General features: G+C 35.0%; 1 protein-coding gene across 1 annotated transcript; it reads left to right on the top strand.

The window, feature by feature from the left end:
• The first annotated feature begins 2882 nt into the window (after positions 1 to 2882).
• Positions 2883 to 3573, top strand: LOC105042578 (uncharacterized). The gene is given in 3 exon segments (XM_010919863.4): positions 2883 to 3215; positions 3299 to 3355; positions 3357 to 3573. Coding segments are annotated over 3 exon segments (546 nt in total). The 3' UTR covers positions 3513 to 3573.
• The last annotated feature ends 14897 nt before the right edge of the window (positions 3574 to 18470 follow it).

Raw genomic sequence — 18470 nt, forward strand, 5'->3', positions numbered from 1 at the left:
AAAATCTGATCTCTTGATCGATAGAGTTTCGAATGGTACAGAGATAAAATCTCCTGATCAAAGTTCGATTTTCGAATTGACAGAGCCCCGAAGGGCGCAGAAATAAGATCTCCTTATCAAAATTCGATCTTCAGATCGGTAGAGCCTCGAGGGGTACGAAAATAAGATCTTCTAATCAAAGTTTGATCTCTGAATCAATAGAGCCCCGAAGGGCATGGAGATAAGATCTCCTCATTAAAGTCTGATCTCTGGATCGACAGAGCTCCGAAGGACATGTAGATAAAATCTTCTGATCAAAGATCGATCTTCAAATCAGTACAGCCCCAAAAGGCACAGAGATAATATCTCCTCATCAAAGTCCAATCTCCAGATCGATAGAGCTCCGAAGGGCATAGAGATAAGGTCTCCTTATCAAAGTCCAATCTCTAGATTGGCAGAGCCTCAAAGGGCATGAAGATAAGATTTTCGGATCAAAATTCAAATACCAATCTAAGGATAGAAGTTATCTTAAAATTTCATAAAATACCGATCTCAAGATCGAGATTATTTTCAACTCTATGAAATATCAACCTCAGGGTCGAAGTTATTTTCAACTTTATGAAATACCGATCTCAAGGTCGAAGTTATCTTTAGCTCTACAAAATACTGACCTGAAGGTCGAAGTTATCTTGAATTTCTATCAAATACTGATCTCAAGATCGAAGTTATCTTGAAAATACCGACCTAAAAGTTGAGGTTATCTTCAGCTTTGTAGAATACCAACCTTAAAGTCAAGGTTATCTTAGATTTCTATCAAATACTGATTTAAAGATCGAGGTTATCTTCAGCTCTGTAAAATACTGATCTGAAAGTCAAGATTACCTTGGATTTCTATCAAAGATCGATCTGAAGATCGAGATTGTCTTCAGTTCTATAAAAATATCGATCTTAGGGACAAGATTATTTTTAGCTTTATAAAATACTGATATGAAGGTCAAGGTTATCTTCAGCTCTATAAAATACTGATCTTAGAGTTGAGATCTTTAGATCAAAATTATCTTGAAATTTTATTACAGATCTTCGGATCGAAGTTATCTTGAAATTCTATTACTAATCTTCGAATCGAAGTTATCTTGAAATTCTATTATCGATCTTTGGATCGAGATTCTATTAAAATCGATCTACGGATCAAGGATATCTTAAAATTTTAATAAAAATATGATTTACTTGAGGCTGCATCGGATAATTATTTACCATCTCAGACAAGCTGAGAACTTATTTCTTAGACTACTTCTTTTATTTAAAAGCAAATTCTTTATACTCAGAAGTGGGGGATAAGTATTATGGGGGTTATCCCATCTCATCATAAAACCAACCTCAACTAGAGTCCAAGCTCATCATAAAGCCAATCTAAATCTGATGCCGAGCTAATCCTAAAATCGACCTGAATTAGAGGTTGAGAATATCATGAAGCTGATCTGAATTGGAGGCTAAATGCTGACCTAACTTAACCCAGCTCATCTAAACATCGACCTGGGCTACTTGAATTGATTTCTGATGATGTATTATGATCAGCCCACATAAATACCAATCTGATTTATTTTAGTTCATATAAATACCAATCTGAAGCAAAGCGTTCCATATATTCGAGACATCCGATATCTCATATGATGTTTGATCTCACCTCGATCTTTTATCGAGATGAACTATTACATTGATAGCCACAATCATCCTGTGAAAGTTGGCCACGATCTTACGTACAGCTGTGTTACAACTCATCCCCAGCTGGCACATACAGCTAAGTATGACCTCATTTCTAGCTAATACATATAACTATACTCTAGCTCACCTACAACTGACCTCCAACGATCTAACAAACTCCTCTAACGGCTTAACAAACTCTCTAACAACCTCATCAATCCTTCTATAAATAGAGGGCCAAGAAATCCTCCAAGTAAGTCTGGACTCCCAAATTCCAAGTTCTAACTAGAGCTCAAACTAGAGGAAGACTCTACTGCTGGGACTCTAGCTCCCACAAAGTCACAAACTCTCTACTTCCATACAAATCCTCCTGCTCTTTATTCTATTTTATCCACCTTCTATTCTTGAGGCTCAAACTGACTTAAGTATCGGAGGGTTAGTACTCTAGCTCCCATAAAGTCACAAACTGTCTACTTCCATACAAATCCTCCTGCTCTTTATTCTATTTTATCCACCTTCTGTTCTTGAGGCTCAAACTGACTTAAGCATCGGAGAGTTAAAGATTGAGAGATTTCCAGCGGTTTTTGACTTGTTTTGCAGATTCCTTCGAAGGAGATTCGGATCGAATTGCTATAGCCATTCCAGCATGGCTTCATCCGATCTCCTCGCTTGAAATTTTGAGCCTCGCAATAACAAGCATATATATCATATATTGTTATTAGTCTAATGTTCAAATTTAAATTTGAATATAGTTTGATTGATATTTAAATTGAGTCGAACCAATCTTGAATAGTACCTTTTTTTTTTTATCGAATCGAATTCGAATCGCTAGTTACTTGATTTGGCTCGGCATGATGGCACCCTACCTGTTGACAGTTGTGTGAGGCCTGACTTGCTGATTTCCATTGGTCTCAGCCTTTTTTTTTTTAAATAAAAAAAAAAATTGGTGACATGTTAGTCTTAGCCTTTGATACAACCTTTTTTCTTGGTTCAGCCATATCCAGAAGATTTATTATAAACTTCTAATTTCTCCCCCACTGGGGGTTAGTAGACAGCTAGAAGTACACCCCTCCACATCCCCATCCGTTTCATGCCGCCACGTGTGGCCTCCTGCCGTCCGACAAAAGAAAAAGAAAAAGGAAAAAGAAAAAGAAAAAGAAAAGCTTCCGCTCCCATCATCTTCCTGCTGAACCAAACACCATATGGGGGCAGTCATTCCTTTAATTCGTCGGCACGCAATACCGAAGCCAACCCTCCAAGCCCAGTCCAACATGGCCGGAGCCCGGCGCTGGCTCATTGCCGTCCGCCGCACGATCGTCCGATCCTCCTGCAAAACTGCCGACGTTCTCGAAGTCCACGATGTCAACGGCATGCGCACGGCCATCATCAACCCTACATCAATAGAAGAAGCCGAAGATGTGACCACCGGAGAAACGGATTACTCAAAAGATGAGGATGACGTGCAGTACATGGAAGCGTTCTCGCGGGAGGAGCTGGCGGCGATTAGGATCCAAGCTTACTTCAGAGGTCATTTGGTATGTTTCTCTGTCTCGAGTTTTTGTTCGTCGATCTTGATGTAGGATTAGTATCTAAATGGAAGTTTGGGATGTTGATGGAGGCGAGGAGGGCGTTCCGGGCGCTGAGGAGCCTGGTGAGGCTGCAGGCGGTGGTGCGGGGGGTGTGCGTGCGGCGGCAGGCACGGGTGGCGATCCACTGCATGCAGGCGATGGTGCGGTTGCAGGTCAGGGTGCGAGCACGCCAGCTTCTTGGTAAACATGAGAGAGGGGCACAACTTTCCTAACGCGAGAGAGATATCCAGGTGCTTTCAATGAGAGACTTTGGCATTTGATTCTACAATGTGCTAAGTTTGCTGTTTCTTGTAGTGCTTGGGAGCCTACAAACCCTTTTTGTCATTGAAGAAAAGGAAAAAAAAAAAAAACTTTAAACCCATTATATATCTCACAAGTTTTCTTTCCCCTAAATTATGCCTGTTCATGATTCCGAGAGTTAAGTGAAACAGTGTGATGCTGAAATGCAGACATGGGCCCTAGTGAGCCCGACTCGGCTTAAAAATCCAGAAAATGAAATTCTTTGTGCACCGCAGGTGGTGTAAAAAATTTGATGTGGAGTATACCATCTTATAGTCATTATTTTTCAATACGAATTTAATATCTGTAAATCGATTTTTTCATTTAAAAATTTTATATGACGAAAATATTCTTATTCTTTAATAAAATTATAATATCTTATATTTATATTATGACATCCTACATTGAGAAAGTTATAATTTTTATTCATAGGATGTCATAATATAATGCATGATGTTATACTATGCACAGGATGTCATAATTTTTTTCAAAAAATATGGGTATTTTCATCATTCAAAATTTTCAAATGAAAAAGTAAAGCTACAGATATTAAATGCGTATTAAAAAATAGTTGGACAAAAATATTCCTTCCATATTATAATATTTTAGACCATATTATGACATTCTGAACCATATTATGCCACAGAATGTCATAATTTTTTTCAAAGAGTAGGAATATTTTCATCATACAAAATTTTTAAACGAAAAAGCCGACCAGCAGGTATTAAATGCGCGTTGAAAAAGGATGACTACGTAGACCAATCAGATAAGACGATGTGTTCTATATCAGATTTTTTACACAATCTACGGTGCACAAAAAATTTCTCAATCCAAAAATGGCCACAAGCATATGACTCTTGGGTTTGTATTAGGTTGGGCCGAGCTTGGGCCTGAGTTTAAGTCCAGATTTTAGTTTAGCAAGGCCCAACAAAGACCAAATCATCGATTTGAGTCCGGCACACCTACAAATGCAACGGTCAGCCTCTCATCATGTATCAAGATGCAGTATGAATAAATCATGTATGTGTAATGTCAACTACAAATCATACATTGATATGTATAATTTGTGCATGGATATTTTATCTGCATTCGTGCATTTAAGTGCATGTAGTGTGGATGCAAGTTGAATAATGAGAGTGAAAACTACTCTACATCCTCTACTTTATTTATTTAGTCCTTAAAAAAAAAAAATTCTTTGCTATTTCCTTGTAACAGAATCTTAAAAAGATAACATAACTAATGTCCAATTAATATCTTGACATTAAAACACAAGGTACAAGTAGGCAACCATGGTACTTGCACGACCTTTGCAACCTAACTTAATTGTATGAGATCTTATAATTGGGGTATGTGCTCATTATCGTTAGCTTCACAAGTCTAGGCTCCGTCCTTTTATATAATGATTGGTTGGTTTTAAAAGAAAAGAGTGTTTCAACAATTTGTTCGGATTATTAGAAATCTAGTGAGTATATTTTCTTTTAGGATGCTTGGGGTTATCCTCCAATTGGATAGTTATCCTACCAATTATCTCAAAAAGTCAGGTCCCTTATTTACATAATTTTATTAATGGCATAATACAATTATTTCATGGAATATGCCAAACTTCATCTCAAAAATATAGTTTTGTACTTATTCACTCTTTAAATACAGCAAAAAAGTAGGACACCAAATTTATCTTTGTGATAAAATTTAGATAGTTACAAAAATCAAAATACTCACTTATTCCTTCATTTATCTTTCCAACCAAATGGCAAAATGTAATCTATTCCATGGAATAGGCTGTCCAATCTACAGCAGAAAGGATACCTCTCCAAAAGTTATCCCCTCCACCAAATGCAGCCTTAGAAAATTTTGACACTGAAATTGGAAAGGATCCACTGTCACCAGCATTAATTTTCATAAATTTTTTTTTCATAGCTGTTCTCATGCATAATTTTTCATGATGACCATAATTTGAGGCTTTATTATCAATGTCATGCTGCTAGTGTGAGAACATCAAGATTGTTAGATCTATTTTGGGCTCAAACTACAGCTTCTTTACGTTCATCACATTACAAAGCTCCATATGCAATACACCAATTAATCCCCAAATAATATATGGTGTCCTTCATTACCATGTCTATAGTTGAGTTGGTAGTTTGTAGCTAATGTCTGAGTTACTTCACAAAAATCAATATTATGTCTCTTGGAAATACCATATAAAATGAAATGTGAGAACTCCGAGAAGTACCAAGAATATTGGATGAATCATAGTTTTTTAATTTATGAAAAATGAATCCTTTCAAAAGTGCAAGATAGTTCAATCCAACAATACCAGCTCAACTTGATGGCCAACGGGCCAAGAAATAGAAAGTCATCTAGAATTCTAACCAACCCATTAAAGAAATTAAAGGCCTAGCATGCTACTTTTAGCAACCACCTAGTGATGAAATATTTTGATGTCATTAATAATAAGATATTTTATTATAAAATTATTATCTTTACCATTAAAAATTTTTAAAATCAAAATATTTCATTGCTAGGTGGTCACTAAACACTACAAGAAATTAAGATATTAGCGATGACTATTAGCGATGGTATTTTAGCCATCGCTAATAAACTGTATAAGCGACGGTATTATCGACGGCATAATTACATCGTTAATATCTTTTTAACCGACGGATATTAGCGACGGTAATTTTGCTGTCTCTAATAAAATTTTTTATCGACAATAAATAACGACCAAAAACAAGCCATCACAAAATAAAATATTTATTAAACTTATTAGTGATTGTAGAAAATATATTAGAGATGGTATTTGCTATCGCTACTAATCATTAGCGATGGCACTATTAGCGATAGAATTAGCTGTCACAAAAAAAAATTATTTATTAAATTTATTAACGACGGTAAAAAGAGTATTAGCGACAAAATGGATCATCTCTAATAATCATTAGCGACGGCACTATTAGAGATGAAAATTACCGTCGTAAAAAATAAAATTTTTTTATTTATTAAATTTATTAACGATAGTGAATAATTATCTTCATCGTTCATTATCTAAATAATTATCGTTAGAGTATCGTCACAAAAGATCGGCTCGATCCGGTAGCTCTAGATATATCGATCGATAAAATTTGATTTCGACGATCATGAATGACTGCATGATGATCTGATAGATAGAGACCACTGATAGATCCAAAAATTTGTAACGATGATCTCGGTGATATTCATAGCACACTATCAAAATTTTATTTCAATCAGATATCATTATCATGATCAATTTAGCACGAGATGATTTCTATCGTTAAATAAAAAATGAGTGACCAAAAGGTCAAATGACATCCGATTAAGATAATCTTTTAGATAAATAATTTTTATTATTATTTTAATCATTTATGTAGTGATGATCATAAAATTAAAATCGTATGTATATGAACCATCCATATTAAACAGATCTTACAAAAGTACAAGTATAATTACTTAAGGACTTTGAGAATAAGTATCAAGAGATATATAGTTTTGGATCGTTCATATACATACGATTTAAATTTTACGATCACCATCGGATAAATGATCAAAGTAGTAGTAAAGATCATTTATCTAAAAAATAACCTTATAATCAGATATTGTTTGACCTTTTGATTATTCATTTTTCATTTAATGGTCCAATCATTCCATATAAAATTGATCATGATAATTATATTCGATTGAAGTGAAATTTTGCTAGTATACTACAAATATCATCAAGATCATCGTTACAAATTTTTGAATCCATCGACGATCTCTATCTACCAGATCATTACACGATCGTTTGTGACCGTCGAAATCGAATTTTAATGATCGACATACTTAGGACTATCAGATCGAGGTGTTCTTTTGTGACAATACTTTAACGATAATTATTTAGATAATAAATAATAAATATGAGTTTTAAATTTCAAAATTAATAATTTTTAAAAAATATTAATAATTTTTTAAAATGCTTAATTTATTAGCAAAGGTATTTTTGCCATCTCTAATAATCGTTATTAGCGACAGAAGATCACTATTAGCGATGGTTATAATTATAATTAAATTAATTAAAATTTAAAATTTTTAATAAATTTAAAATTTTAAAAAAATTTTGATCCTAATTATAATTAAATTAATTAATTATCGATGGTTATTAATGATGGGTGTATTTGCCATCACTAATAATTTAAGAAAAAATATTTAAAAATTATAAAAAAATATTTTTTTCTAATAAAAGTATTAGCGATAGCTATCTATTTTTAATGATAAAATTTGCCGTTGCTAATAAATTTACTGACGGCATTAGCGACGGGGACTTACCGTCACTAATACTTTGCCACATTTATCCAAGTGGGACGGGAAAAAAAATTTCTCTCGCACGCTCCTCATCTTTCTCCTCTTCCCTCCTCTCGTTGGCATCCAAACCCCCCTCAACCCCCTCTCATCGGCATCCAAACCCCCTTTCCCTCCTCTTCTCTCATCCTCTCCTCTCATCGATGCCCAAACATCCCGTTCTCTCATTGGTGACTCATCCTCTTGTCGACACCCAAACGCCCCATCCCTCCCTGCCCCATCCCTCCAACATCCCATGGCCTCGAGCCCGCATCCCTCCATGCCTACGACTGCCCCGACCCCACCAGCTCGACCCCATGGACTTGAGCCCACATCCCTCCACGCCTGCGACTGTCCTGACCCCATCGGCCCCGACATTGCTGGCTCGACCCCGCAGCCCTTGCCCTGCCCCTCCAGCCCGTGACCCCACCCCACCAGCCTGATCCTGTGGCCCCGACCCACGCCGCCTTCCCGCAGCCTCATCTCCTTGCCCTCATCTCCACGGCCGCATGCCCAAGCCGGCATCCCATTGCCAAGCCGACGTCCCATCCCTAGCCATTCTCTCACCTTTGAGTCCCTGCCCGTCAGTCCGCCTTCTATTGTGAGTATTAGCGACGGCATTAACGACAGCTAATGTTGTCACTAAAAATTATTTTTTATTTAAATTATATTAATTAAATTTAATTATATATTAAAATTAATTAATTAAATATTAATATAATTAATTAATTAGATAATTAATTAATTAATTAATTAATTAATTAGAAGTACGGGACTTGGGTCTCGGCATGTAGAGCGTTCGGGTCGAGGGAAGGTGCCGAGCAGCATTGCAAACACAGGGCCAGGGCGTGCCCTGCGCGCTCGGACCTTAAGTCCTAACTAGCATCCAAGACATCCAGCTCTTGGACTGTAGTTGGATGGATCATCGAGTAGTCGAAGGGGTGATTTTTACAATGCTTTATTTTTTAATGATAGATCCGAGCCTTCTTCTTTTCCTCTTTCCCTTGTTTACTTTATTGTTCTCTGATTTAAGTACTATTTTCAGATTTTTATTTTATTTTTTTTTAAAAAATTATTCTTAGTTTTTGGGCTAGGCTTGGGTAGAGGTGGAGGGCTCGAAGAGACGACCGAGGGCTCGAGAAGGCTATGATGACTGCCTATGCGAGATGTGCCTAAAGAGTCTAGAGAGAGATCAATGGAGATGGTACATTTCTGTTCTTGTTGTTGTAGTTGCAGGACAAGTTTGGATGGTCTGCTACATTACAGACAACTACTTGCAGCCACCTCATGGTTAAAGGTGTAGAGGAATTTGTAATGCCTTATTTTCAATAGCAGATCCGAGCCTTTTTCTTTTTCACTTTCCCTTATTTACTTTATTGTTCTCTGATTTAAGTATTATTTTTAAGTTTTTATTTTATTTTTTTAAAAAATTCTACTCCTAGTCTTCAAGGTGGGCTCAGGTAAGGGTGGGGGGCTCGAGGATTGCAGCTGGGGTCTCGAGGAGGCTATAATGACTGCCTGTGCGAGATACGTCTAAAGAGTCTAGAGAGAGATTGATGGAGGTGATGTATTTTTGTTCTTGTTGTTGTAGTTGTAGGGCAAGTTTGGATAGTCTGTTACATCACAAACAACCAGTTGCAGCCATTTTATGGTTAAAGGTGCAGAGAAACTTGCAATACCTTATTTTTCAATGGCAGATTTGAGCCTTCTTCTTTTCCTCTTTCCCTTGTTTACTTTATTGTTCTCTGATTTAAGTACTGTTTTAAGTTTTAGACTTGAGGCAGAAGGGATGGATATAAGGGGGTTAAAATTCAATCTAATCATCCAATGGATGGGTCGGAGGTATCTATAGCTTTGTATCATCAAATAAAATATATAAAAATAATCTGTTCGAGAATCAGAGTAGTATATTAAAATATATCCTTCCATGCTGGTTTAGGCTTGAGGCATATCAATTACAATAGTTTTTCAGTTTCAATTAACTTAATTACAGACCATTGGATTATTGACCAACAAAATATGTTATTTTAAATCTTGCATTGCCACCCATAATTGTATAATTAAATCTTGTATTGCCACCCATATATAACTTCTTTAATATTGTCCTTGATCTGTGACAAACCTATCCCTAGACCCGCCAACTGCTGTCGATCCTTTATCAGAGAGATCAGATATTATGTAAGATTGTTAGTTAGCATCTGCAATATATTAGCAGAAAAATGATTCTCATCTAGCAGTACATGATAATGTGTTGGTCTACTTTTATGAATGTGGTGCAAAGTTAAGATATCTACATTCATTCTCAGATATCATCTTTCTAAATTTGGTAAAAAAGCTATTCTTGCTTATGCTAGTTTTTGATATGTTGAATTTTGAAAGTCATATTGTCTGATACTAATTTTTCTATGGAAGGAGAACACCAAATCATGGCATTTATATGGCTTCAATGCAACCTTTCTAGTTGCAACCCAAATTTGCATTATTGCTTATATAGTCTGGTATGAGAATCTAAGACACTATAGGTCTTCTGGATTGAAATTTAAAAGCCACCACAATCTAAGCCTTCAGTTGAAACAAGCAGCCATGGTAATATTTGTCTTAAAATTTTATTTTGTATACTAAATTTTACTTATGAATAATGCCTAATTGTCTAGTTTGTATTATTTGTCTTGGTAATAGATTCTACAATTGGAAAGAAAAGAGGTCGGAAAAAAGGTAAAGGAATTAAACCTGGAGTTGATACAAAGTTAGAAATTTTTGATAAAAGATAATTATTTGAAATTTATTTTACATGATTAGTAAAATTTTATAATTTTTTTGTTTGATATGAATCTACTATTATTTTTATTTAAAACTATATGTTTGATAATTTTGTTACTAACAGTACATACTTCCTTCAATTATATCATGATTAATTATAATTTTAGAATAATTACACTAGCAGCATGCTATGAGATTAGAAGTCTTTTTCACACTATATAAATATTAAATATTAGTGATAGTATTAGTGACAAAAAAAAGTTTATCGCTAATAACACCTTTTAACCACCACAAAACTGATTAAAAATCTTGCTGTTACTAATACTATCAGCAACATAGTAAAAGCCATTGCCAACAATATTTAAATTTTTTAAATTTTTTTATAATATTTAAATATAAAATAATTATTAGTGATGGTGAATTAGGGTTATTAGGGATGAAAATTTTACAATCTCTAATATTTTTTAAAAAAATTTAAAAAATAATTTAAAAAAAATAATTTTTTTGAAAATATTATTAGCGATGGAATTAACGATGGTGATACTTTTCCATCATTAATAATTTAAAAAATAATTTAAATTCAATTCGAATCTAATTCTCCGATTCGAATCCAATTCAAAATCCTATCAAACCTAATTTAATTAGGCTTTAAATCCAAGTCTTAGATTATAAAACTTAATTATCTTTAAATTAAATTAAATTAAATTAAATTTAATATAAATCAATTAAAAAAATAATTTTTAATTTAGATTAAATTTGAATCCAATTCAAATCCGATTCGAATCTAATTCGAAATCTTATTAAATCTAATTCAATTAGACTTTGAATCCAAGTCTTAATTGGATTGTAAAATCTAATTATTCTCAAATTAAATTAAGCCTAGTTAAATTTAATCTGATTTAAATTAATTAAAAAAATAATTTTTAATTTGAGTTCAATTCGAATCTAATTCGAATTTGATTCGAATCCAATTTGAAATTCTGTCAAACCTAATTCAATTAGACTTTGAATCCAAGTCCTATTTGAATTATAAAATCTAACTAATCTCAAATTAAGTCAAATCTACTAAAATTAAATATAATTTAAATTAATTAAGACTTGAACCATGATTCAATTTGAATCCTTAATCCATGATTCAGTTTGAAACTAACTCAAATCTGATTCGAATCTAATTCGAAATCCAGTCAAACCTAATTCAATTAGGCTTTAAATCTAAGTCCTATTTGGATTATAAAATTTAATTAATTTTAAATTAAGTCAAATTTAATTAAATTAAATCTGATTTAAGTCAATTAGAACTTGATCCATAATTCAATTTGAATCTAATTCGAACCCGATTCAAATCTAATTCAAAATCTTATCAAATCTAATTTAATTAGACTTTGAATCCAAGTTCTACTTAAATTATAAAATTTAATTAGCCTCAAATTAAGTTAAATTTAATTTAATTTAATTTAATTTAAATTAATTAGAACTCGATCTATGATTTAATTCAAATTCAATTCAAATTCGATTCGAATCAAATTTGAAATCTTGTCGAACCTAATTCAATTAAGCTTTGAATCCAAGTTCTACTTTGATTATAAAATTTAATTAATCTTAAATTAAGTTAAATCTAATTAAATTAAATCTGATTTAAATCAATTAAGATTGATCCATGATTCAATTCAAATTTAATTCGAATCCAATTTGAATCTAATTCAAAATTCTATCAAATCTAATTCAATTAGGTTTTGAATCCAAGTCCTACTTGAAATATTAAAATCCAATTAGCCTCAAATTAAGTCAAACCTAATTAAATTGAATCTAATTCAAATCAATTAGGACTTGATTCATAAATTAATTAAGTCCAAAAATTTAATAAAACTCAATAATAATTTTTAACCACCCAAAAAATGATCAAGAAGGAAAAAAAATTAATATTAAAAAAATTAATAGTATTAGCGATGGCATTAGTGGCGGAATAATTTACCATTGCTAATAATTTAAAAAAAAATATTATTTTAAAAATTTTGAAAAAAATTAATATTAAAATTTAATATTTTAAAAAAATTAATAATATTAGTGATGGCAGATGGGTATTAGCAACGAAAGCTGTCGTCGCTAATACCTTGGTATGTAAAATGACGTATTACCAATGGCCGCGTTGTGGTCGGTAATAGTCTGGCTAAAAAACACCCCCAGCCCATTGGAGAAAAAATAAATTCTGCATTCGTTCTCCTCCTTTTCATGAATTCCCTCTCGTTCTCCTCCTTTAAAGCTTTTTCCTACCTTGCCGATGCCTCTTCCCGATCGACAGTGACCCCCCTCCCTGGTGCATCCTTCCCAGCATTCTCTGCTCCCTGCGAGTCTTCCTTCCTGATGCCCCAAGCCTGCTGGAGCCTCTTACGCCACAGCCTTGAGCCCACTGCCCTAGCCTTACCTCGCCCACGGCCGCCCTGACCCCACCAGCGCCTCCTATGCCATGGCCCCGAGCCCACGGCCCTGGCCCTGCCTCACCCATGACCGTCCTGACCCCACTGGTGCCTCCTATGCCATGGCCCCGAGCCAGCCACCTCAGCCCCGCCTCACCCACGACCGTCCTGACCCCTCCGGTCGGACCCTACGGCCCCTGTCCTGCCGGCCTCTTCATGGCCCTATCCTCGTTGGTCTGACCATGCAGGCCCTGCCCCGCCTCTCCTAGCTCATGGCTTCGACCCTGCGGCCCCTGCCCTACGGCCCCATCTCCATGCCAGCGCACCTACTATTGTGAGTATTAGTGATGGTATTAGCGATGGCTAATATTGTCTAGTATGAGAGATGCCATCAGCGATGGCTAGTGCCATCACTAAAAAGTTAATTAAATATTAATTTAATTAATTAGTTAGATAACTAACTAATTAATTAATTAATTAATTATATGAGACTTGAGTTTCGACTTGCAGAGTGCTCAGACCGAGGGAAGGTATTAGGCAGCACTGCAAATACGGGATCGGAGCGTGCCCGGGCCTCGGGTCATAACTGGCATCCAAGAAATCTAGCCCTCATGCACCCTGTGCACTCAGACCGATAGAAGATACCAGGAAGCATTAATTATGTGTTAATTTTAATAAAATTTATATTGTATAGAGTGATAGATCCGTCAGTTAATTAATGTACATATTCTAATGTATCCGTATATTTATTTATTTTTATACAGGTGAAAGAATTATGTACATTGATCAATTGATTGTCCATTATGGATAGTTTGAAAAATGCAAGTAATTCTATAGGTCATTACAGTAATCAAATAGTATGCTGAGGGTTCGAAAAAAATTTTGGATAGTATTTTTTTTATTCTCTCTACACACAAGAACTAAAAAAAATACTGTCAAATTTTTTTTTGACCTCTATTGCATATTATTTGATTACTGTAATTGACCTATAGAATTAATACATTTTCTGAATGGGATAGGATCTATGTTCATTTATTAGTTGATGATAAGATGCATTTACTATGTAAGCAATTTTGAATGATAAAATAGTAGTTGGATGGACCGTCTAGTAGTTGATGAGGAGATTTATACTGAATATAGAAAGGGTGTAGAGTACCTCTACAATTTTGCTTTTGAAAATGCAGCACTCTTACATCAAGGACGGGCTTGTTGTTCTTGTAACAGATATGGCAATAAAGAAATGTTTGATAGGGATACAATTATTGTCCATTTGTATAATAGTGGATTTATGCCCAACTACAAGCATTGGTACTTGCATGGAGAGACATGGGAGAAAGTTGCAAGGGTTAAAACCAAGCAGGACATGGACACAGATAGAATGGTGGACATGGTTATAGATGTGGTTGGTCCTAAATTTAATTGAGATATGGAGAATGATTTAGAAGCTAGCAGTAGTGATTTCTACCGTATGCTAAAGATACTGATGAACCACTATGGTCGGGATATGAAACATACACCGTACTATCAGCTGTGTCAGAGTTGTTGAACTTGAAGGTCGAGTTTAATATGACGGTCAATTATTATGATAGGATGGTAGCAATAATAAAAAAATGCTATCAAAGGATGAGAAGCTTATTGGGAGCTTCTATGCTTCGAAGAAAATGATGAAAGGGTTGGGCATGGGATATGAGAAGATAGATATATGCCGTAATGGTTGCATACTTTTTTATAAGGAGAACCAATAGAAGAGCTCATGCGGCATATGCAGTGTAAGTTGATTTAAATCGAGATAAAAAGATAGGAATCAGAAGGATATACCATATAAAGTTCTTTGATACCTTTCTCTCACTCCTAGACCTCAGAGGCTCTACTTGTCCAAGAGTACTGTCGGGCAGATGAGATGGCATAAAGAAAGACCATGCAAGCATCCCGATATGATGTGTCATCCATTGGACAGCGAGGCATGGAAGTAATTTGATGCTTGCCACCCTTTATTTGTTCAAGAATCACACAATATCTGGCTGGATCTATCTATGGATGGCTTTACACCGTTCGGTCATGCAGCTGCCCCTTATTTATGTTGGCCAGTCTTTATTACTCCATACAATCTATCACTTAGGATGTACATGAAAGAACGTAACATCTTTCTTACATTAATCATTCTTGGACTATGACATCCTGATAGAAGCATTGATATATATCTAAGACCTCTTATTGATGAGCTGAAATTATTCTGGTTTGATGGCATTCATACTTTTGATACATTGAAGAAGTAAAATTTTATAATGAAGGCTGCTGATAAACACTTAATTTAAGTCATTTAAAGTAGAAAATTATAGTTAATTTATTTTATTTATTAAGAATTTGATATTTTTTTTTATGTTTTACAGGAAAGATGATCGTCGATACAAAGAGTCCGATTCATAGATCAAAAAGACTCAAGTTTGAAGAAAATTAGACTTAAAATAAAATTAAAATAAAAGAAGGATGCATACGGTATTATAGAAAATGAAGATACTATGCAAGAAATCCAAAAGGATATAGATGTAATTGTAAAGAAACAAAAGTTTCTTTTTGGAATAAAAAAGTTTCTTTTTGAAGCGTTAACGCGTGCGTGAGCGCGCAGAAGGCTCACGCGGGTGCGACGCGGAAGCAACGCGGGCGAGGCAGCAGGCGTGGGTGCAGGTGCGAGGCAGGCAAGTTCGCGGGGAATTTGATGCTGCGGACATAGTGACGAACAAATGCTTATTAAAAGAAAAAAAATATGATATTTGGAAATACTTCAAGAGAAAGAATTTATATTTTCTTTATCTGTTTGTGATCTTTCCATTTTATCCATCCATCTTTTAGTCCTTAGTATGTTCTTTAGTCCCACATCGAAAAATCATGTAAAACTCCTTCCTCCTAACACCTATAAAAAGACTTTTGTACTCCCATTGGAAGGGAAGTCCAGAAATTCTTCTAGAGCCTTGCATAGAGGAATAGAAAGGGACTACTCCATAAGCAGCTAGGCTAGCAGTTTCGGGAGTGGAGAAGAAATTTTGTAACGACACAGAGATGGTTTATTGTTCTAAACTTTTTTGTATTTCTTTATATGCAATAAAGATTATGCTTTTTATTTAAATCATCATGAGTTCTTTATTTGCTCTCGTTCATATGCTTTTATTTATGCTTTTCTGTTAGATTAATATTTGGAACAACTTTTACTTTTCAGAGACGCATCGTGATTTACGGGTACGGGACGTGCCGAGGAAAGAAGAGTTGTTTACCTAGTAATTTTTGGAGATGCACCGTGATCTACGGGTACGGGATGTGCCGAGAAAAGATAGGTATTTTTTTTAAGATTAATCACATCTATTTAATTAAAAAAGAGATACAACTCTGCTAGTGCAAAATTAATTCAAAACTCCTGAGCTCTTTATTTTTTAATTACATCAATTTTAAAATAATTTATTTTTTAAATCAAAATAATGCTTCTTTCTTTTATTTTGTAATCTCAACTTAGCCCAAGGTTTCTGAGGATACGATCTTGACTCATCCTATCTACATAGTCAGTAGAATTATTTTTGGTGCTATCAACGACTACGCATCAAATTTTGGCACCATTGTCAGGGATCTTGACATGGTTGAATTAAAAAAAAAAGTCACTGACATTTTATAACACTTAACTAAAATAGCGTAACCTTAAATATAAAAATTTCTAACTTGATTAGACACCTTGTTTCTTTGCATCTCATCTCCATAATTAATCTTAAGGACAATAACCCATTAATCAGATAAGGTAGAGATTTGATCACCTTTTCTTGGCCCACAAATCACTCCCTTGCATTTGCATAACCTAGACCTTAATCTAAAATTAATTAGACGTTGACCCCTGAGGATTTTGAGCTCATTAAGACAAGTGACTCTGAGAGTTGAACCAGGTAAGACTTGGTTAGCTAGCTGGTGTCTAGGCAAGTGGTTTGCAGGACGACTGAGCCCGAAGGAAGGTGGTTTTTAATTGGTTCCGTTCGCTGATCTGACCAATTTAATTGGTGTCTAAGGAAAGCAACGGGGGGACTCCCACCAACCTTACACTTATCTGGCCAGTTGGTTGGTCAAGCTCCGACTTGGAGGGCTTGAAGGCTAACTACAGTTAGGAGCTGTCTAGAACTAGGGTAACTTTAGGATAGAGAGTCCACTGCGTGCTAACTTGATTGTAATTAAAATCTAACCATAACTAATTCTTCTATTAGTTTTAGGACTTCTTAGGATCTCTTCTTTAGAACTCTTTTCTCTCTTCTCTTCTCCTCTTAATAAAAAAAAAAAAATCCTTAACAGACTAGGATAGTCCTATATAGACATTTTAGTTGCATGTTAGGTCGACGATCACTAAAACCCGACTTACAACCATTATACGAAGAATTAGAAAAGACTCTTAGGACTATCCGAGTTAGAAACATGGCTGCACCTGGTGAGACTAATCCTCCACGCTCATTGAGAGAATACTTCACTCTATCCTTGTATACCTACTCTCCATGCATTCAAGCACCTCCAGTAAAAGCTACCCAATATGAGATTAAGTCTAGCATTATTCAAATGTTGCCATCGTTCTATGGACTTAGTAACGAGGATCCATACAAACACCTGGATGAATTTCTTAAAATTTGTACCACAGAAAAAATCCAAAATTTCTCAGATGATGCCCTTAGGTTGAAACTGTTCCCTTTCTCACTTAAGGACAAAGCCAAATATTGGTTAAACTCCTTAGACTCTATAACCATTTCAACTTGGGATCATCTTCAGAGAGAATTTCTCAAGAAATACTTTTCAATTGGAAAAATAAATCAAATTAAAAAAGCTATCACCAGTTTTTCTCAATTGGAGGGTGAACTTTTTCACGAGACATTGGAAAGGTTAAGGGATCTCATTCGTAAATATCCACACCATGCTGTCCCTAAATGGCAACTTTGTCAGTGTTTTTATAATGGTCTATCGGAGAAACACCGATAAATGATTGATGCATCATGTGGTGGGATATTCATGCTAAAGAGTGAGGATGAAGACTGACAGCTCTTTGAAACACTTAGTGAGAATTTCCTACATCATATGTCTGCCACCTCTAGAGAACAACCCATGCTTTAACAAAACAGAAGTGGAATTTATCAGATTGGAAATGTCATGGATATCCACAGTAAGGTAGATGAACTGTCCCAAAAATTATACCGTCTTCTAAATACTGGACAATCCCCAATTCCACCTAACCCAATCCAAAAAGTTTGTGCATTGTGTGCAAGTCCGAACCATTTTGTTAGTGAATGCCCTGCCGCACCTCAATTTTTTGAGTTTGTGCACGAGCAGGTTCAGCAAGGTCAAGTCCAACAAGCTCGCAGACCAGGAAACGATCCATATTCGAGCACTTATAACCCCAGTTAGAGAAACC

The sequence above is a fragment of the Elaeis guineensis genome, chromosome 4 (genome assembly GCF_000442705.2).
Source record: "Elaeis guineensis isolate ETL-2024a chromosome 4, EG11, whole genome shotgun sequence".
In the NCBI taxonomy this organism is placed as follows: domain Eukaryota; kingdom Viridiplantae; phylum Streptophyta; class Magnoliopsida; order Arecales; family Arecaceae; genus Elaeis; species Elaeis guineensis.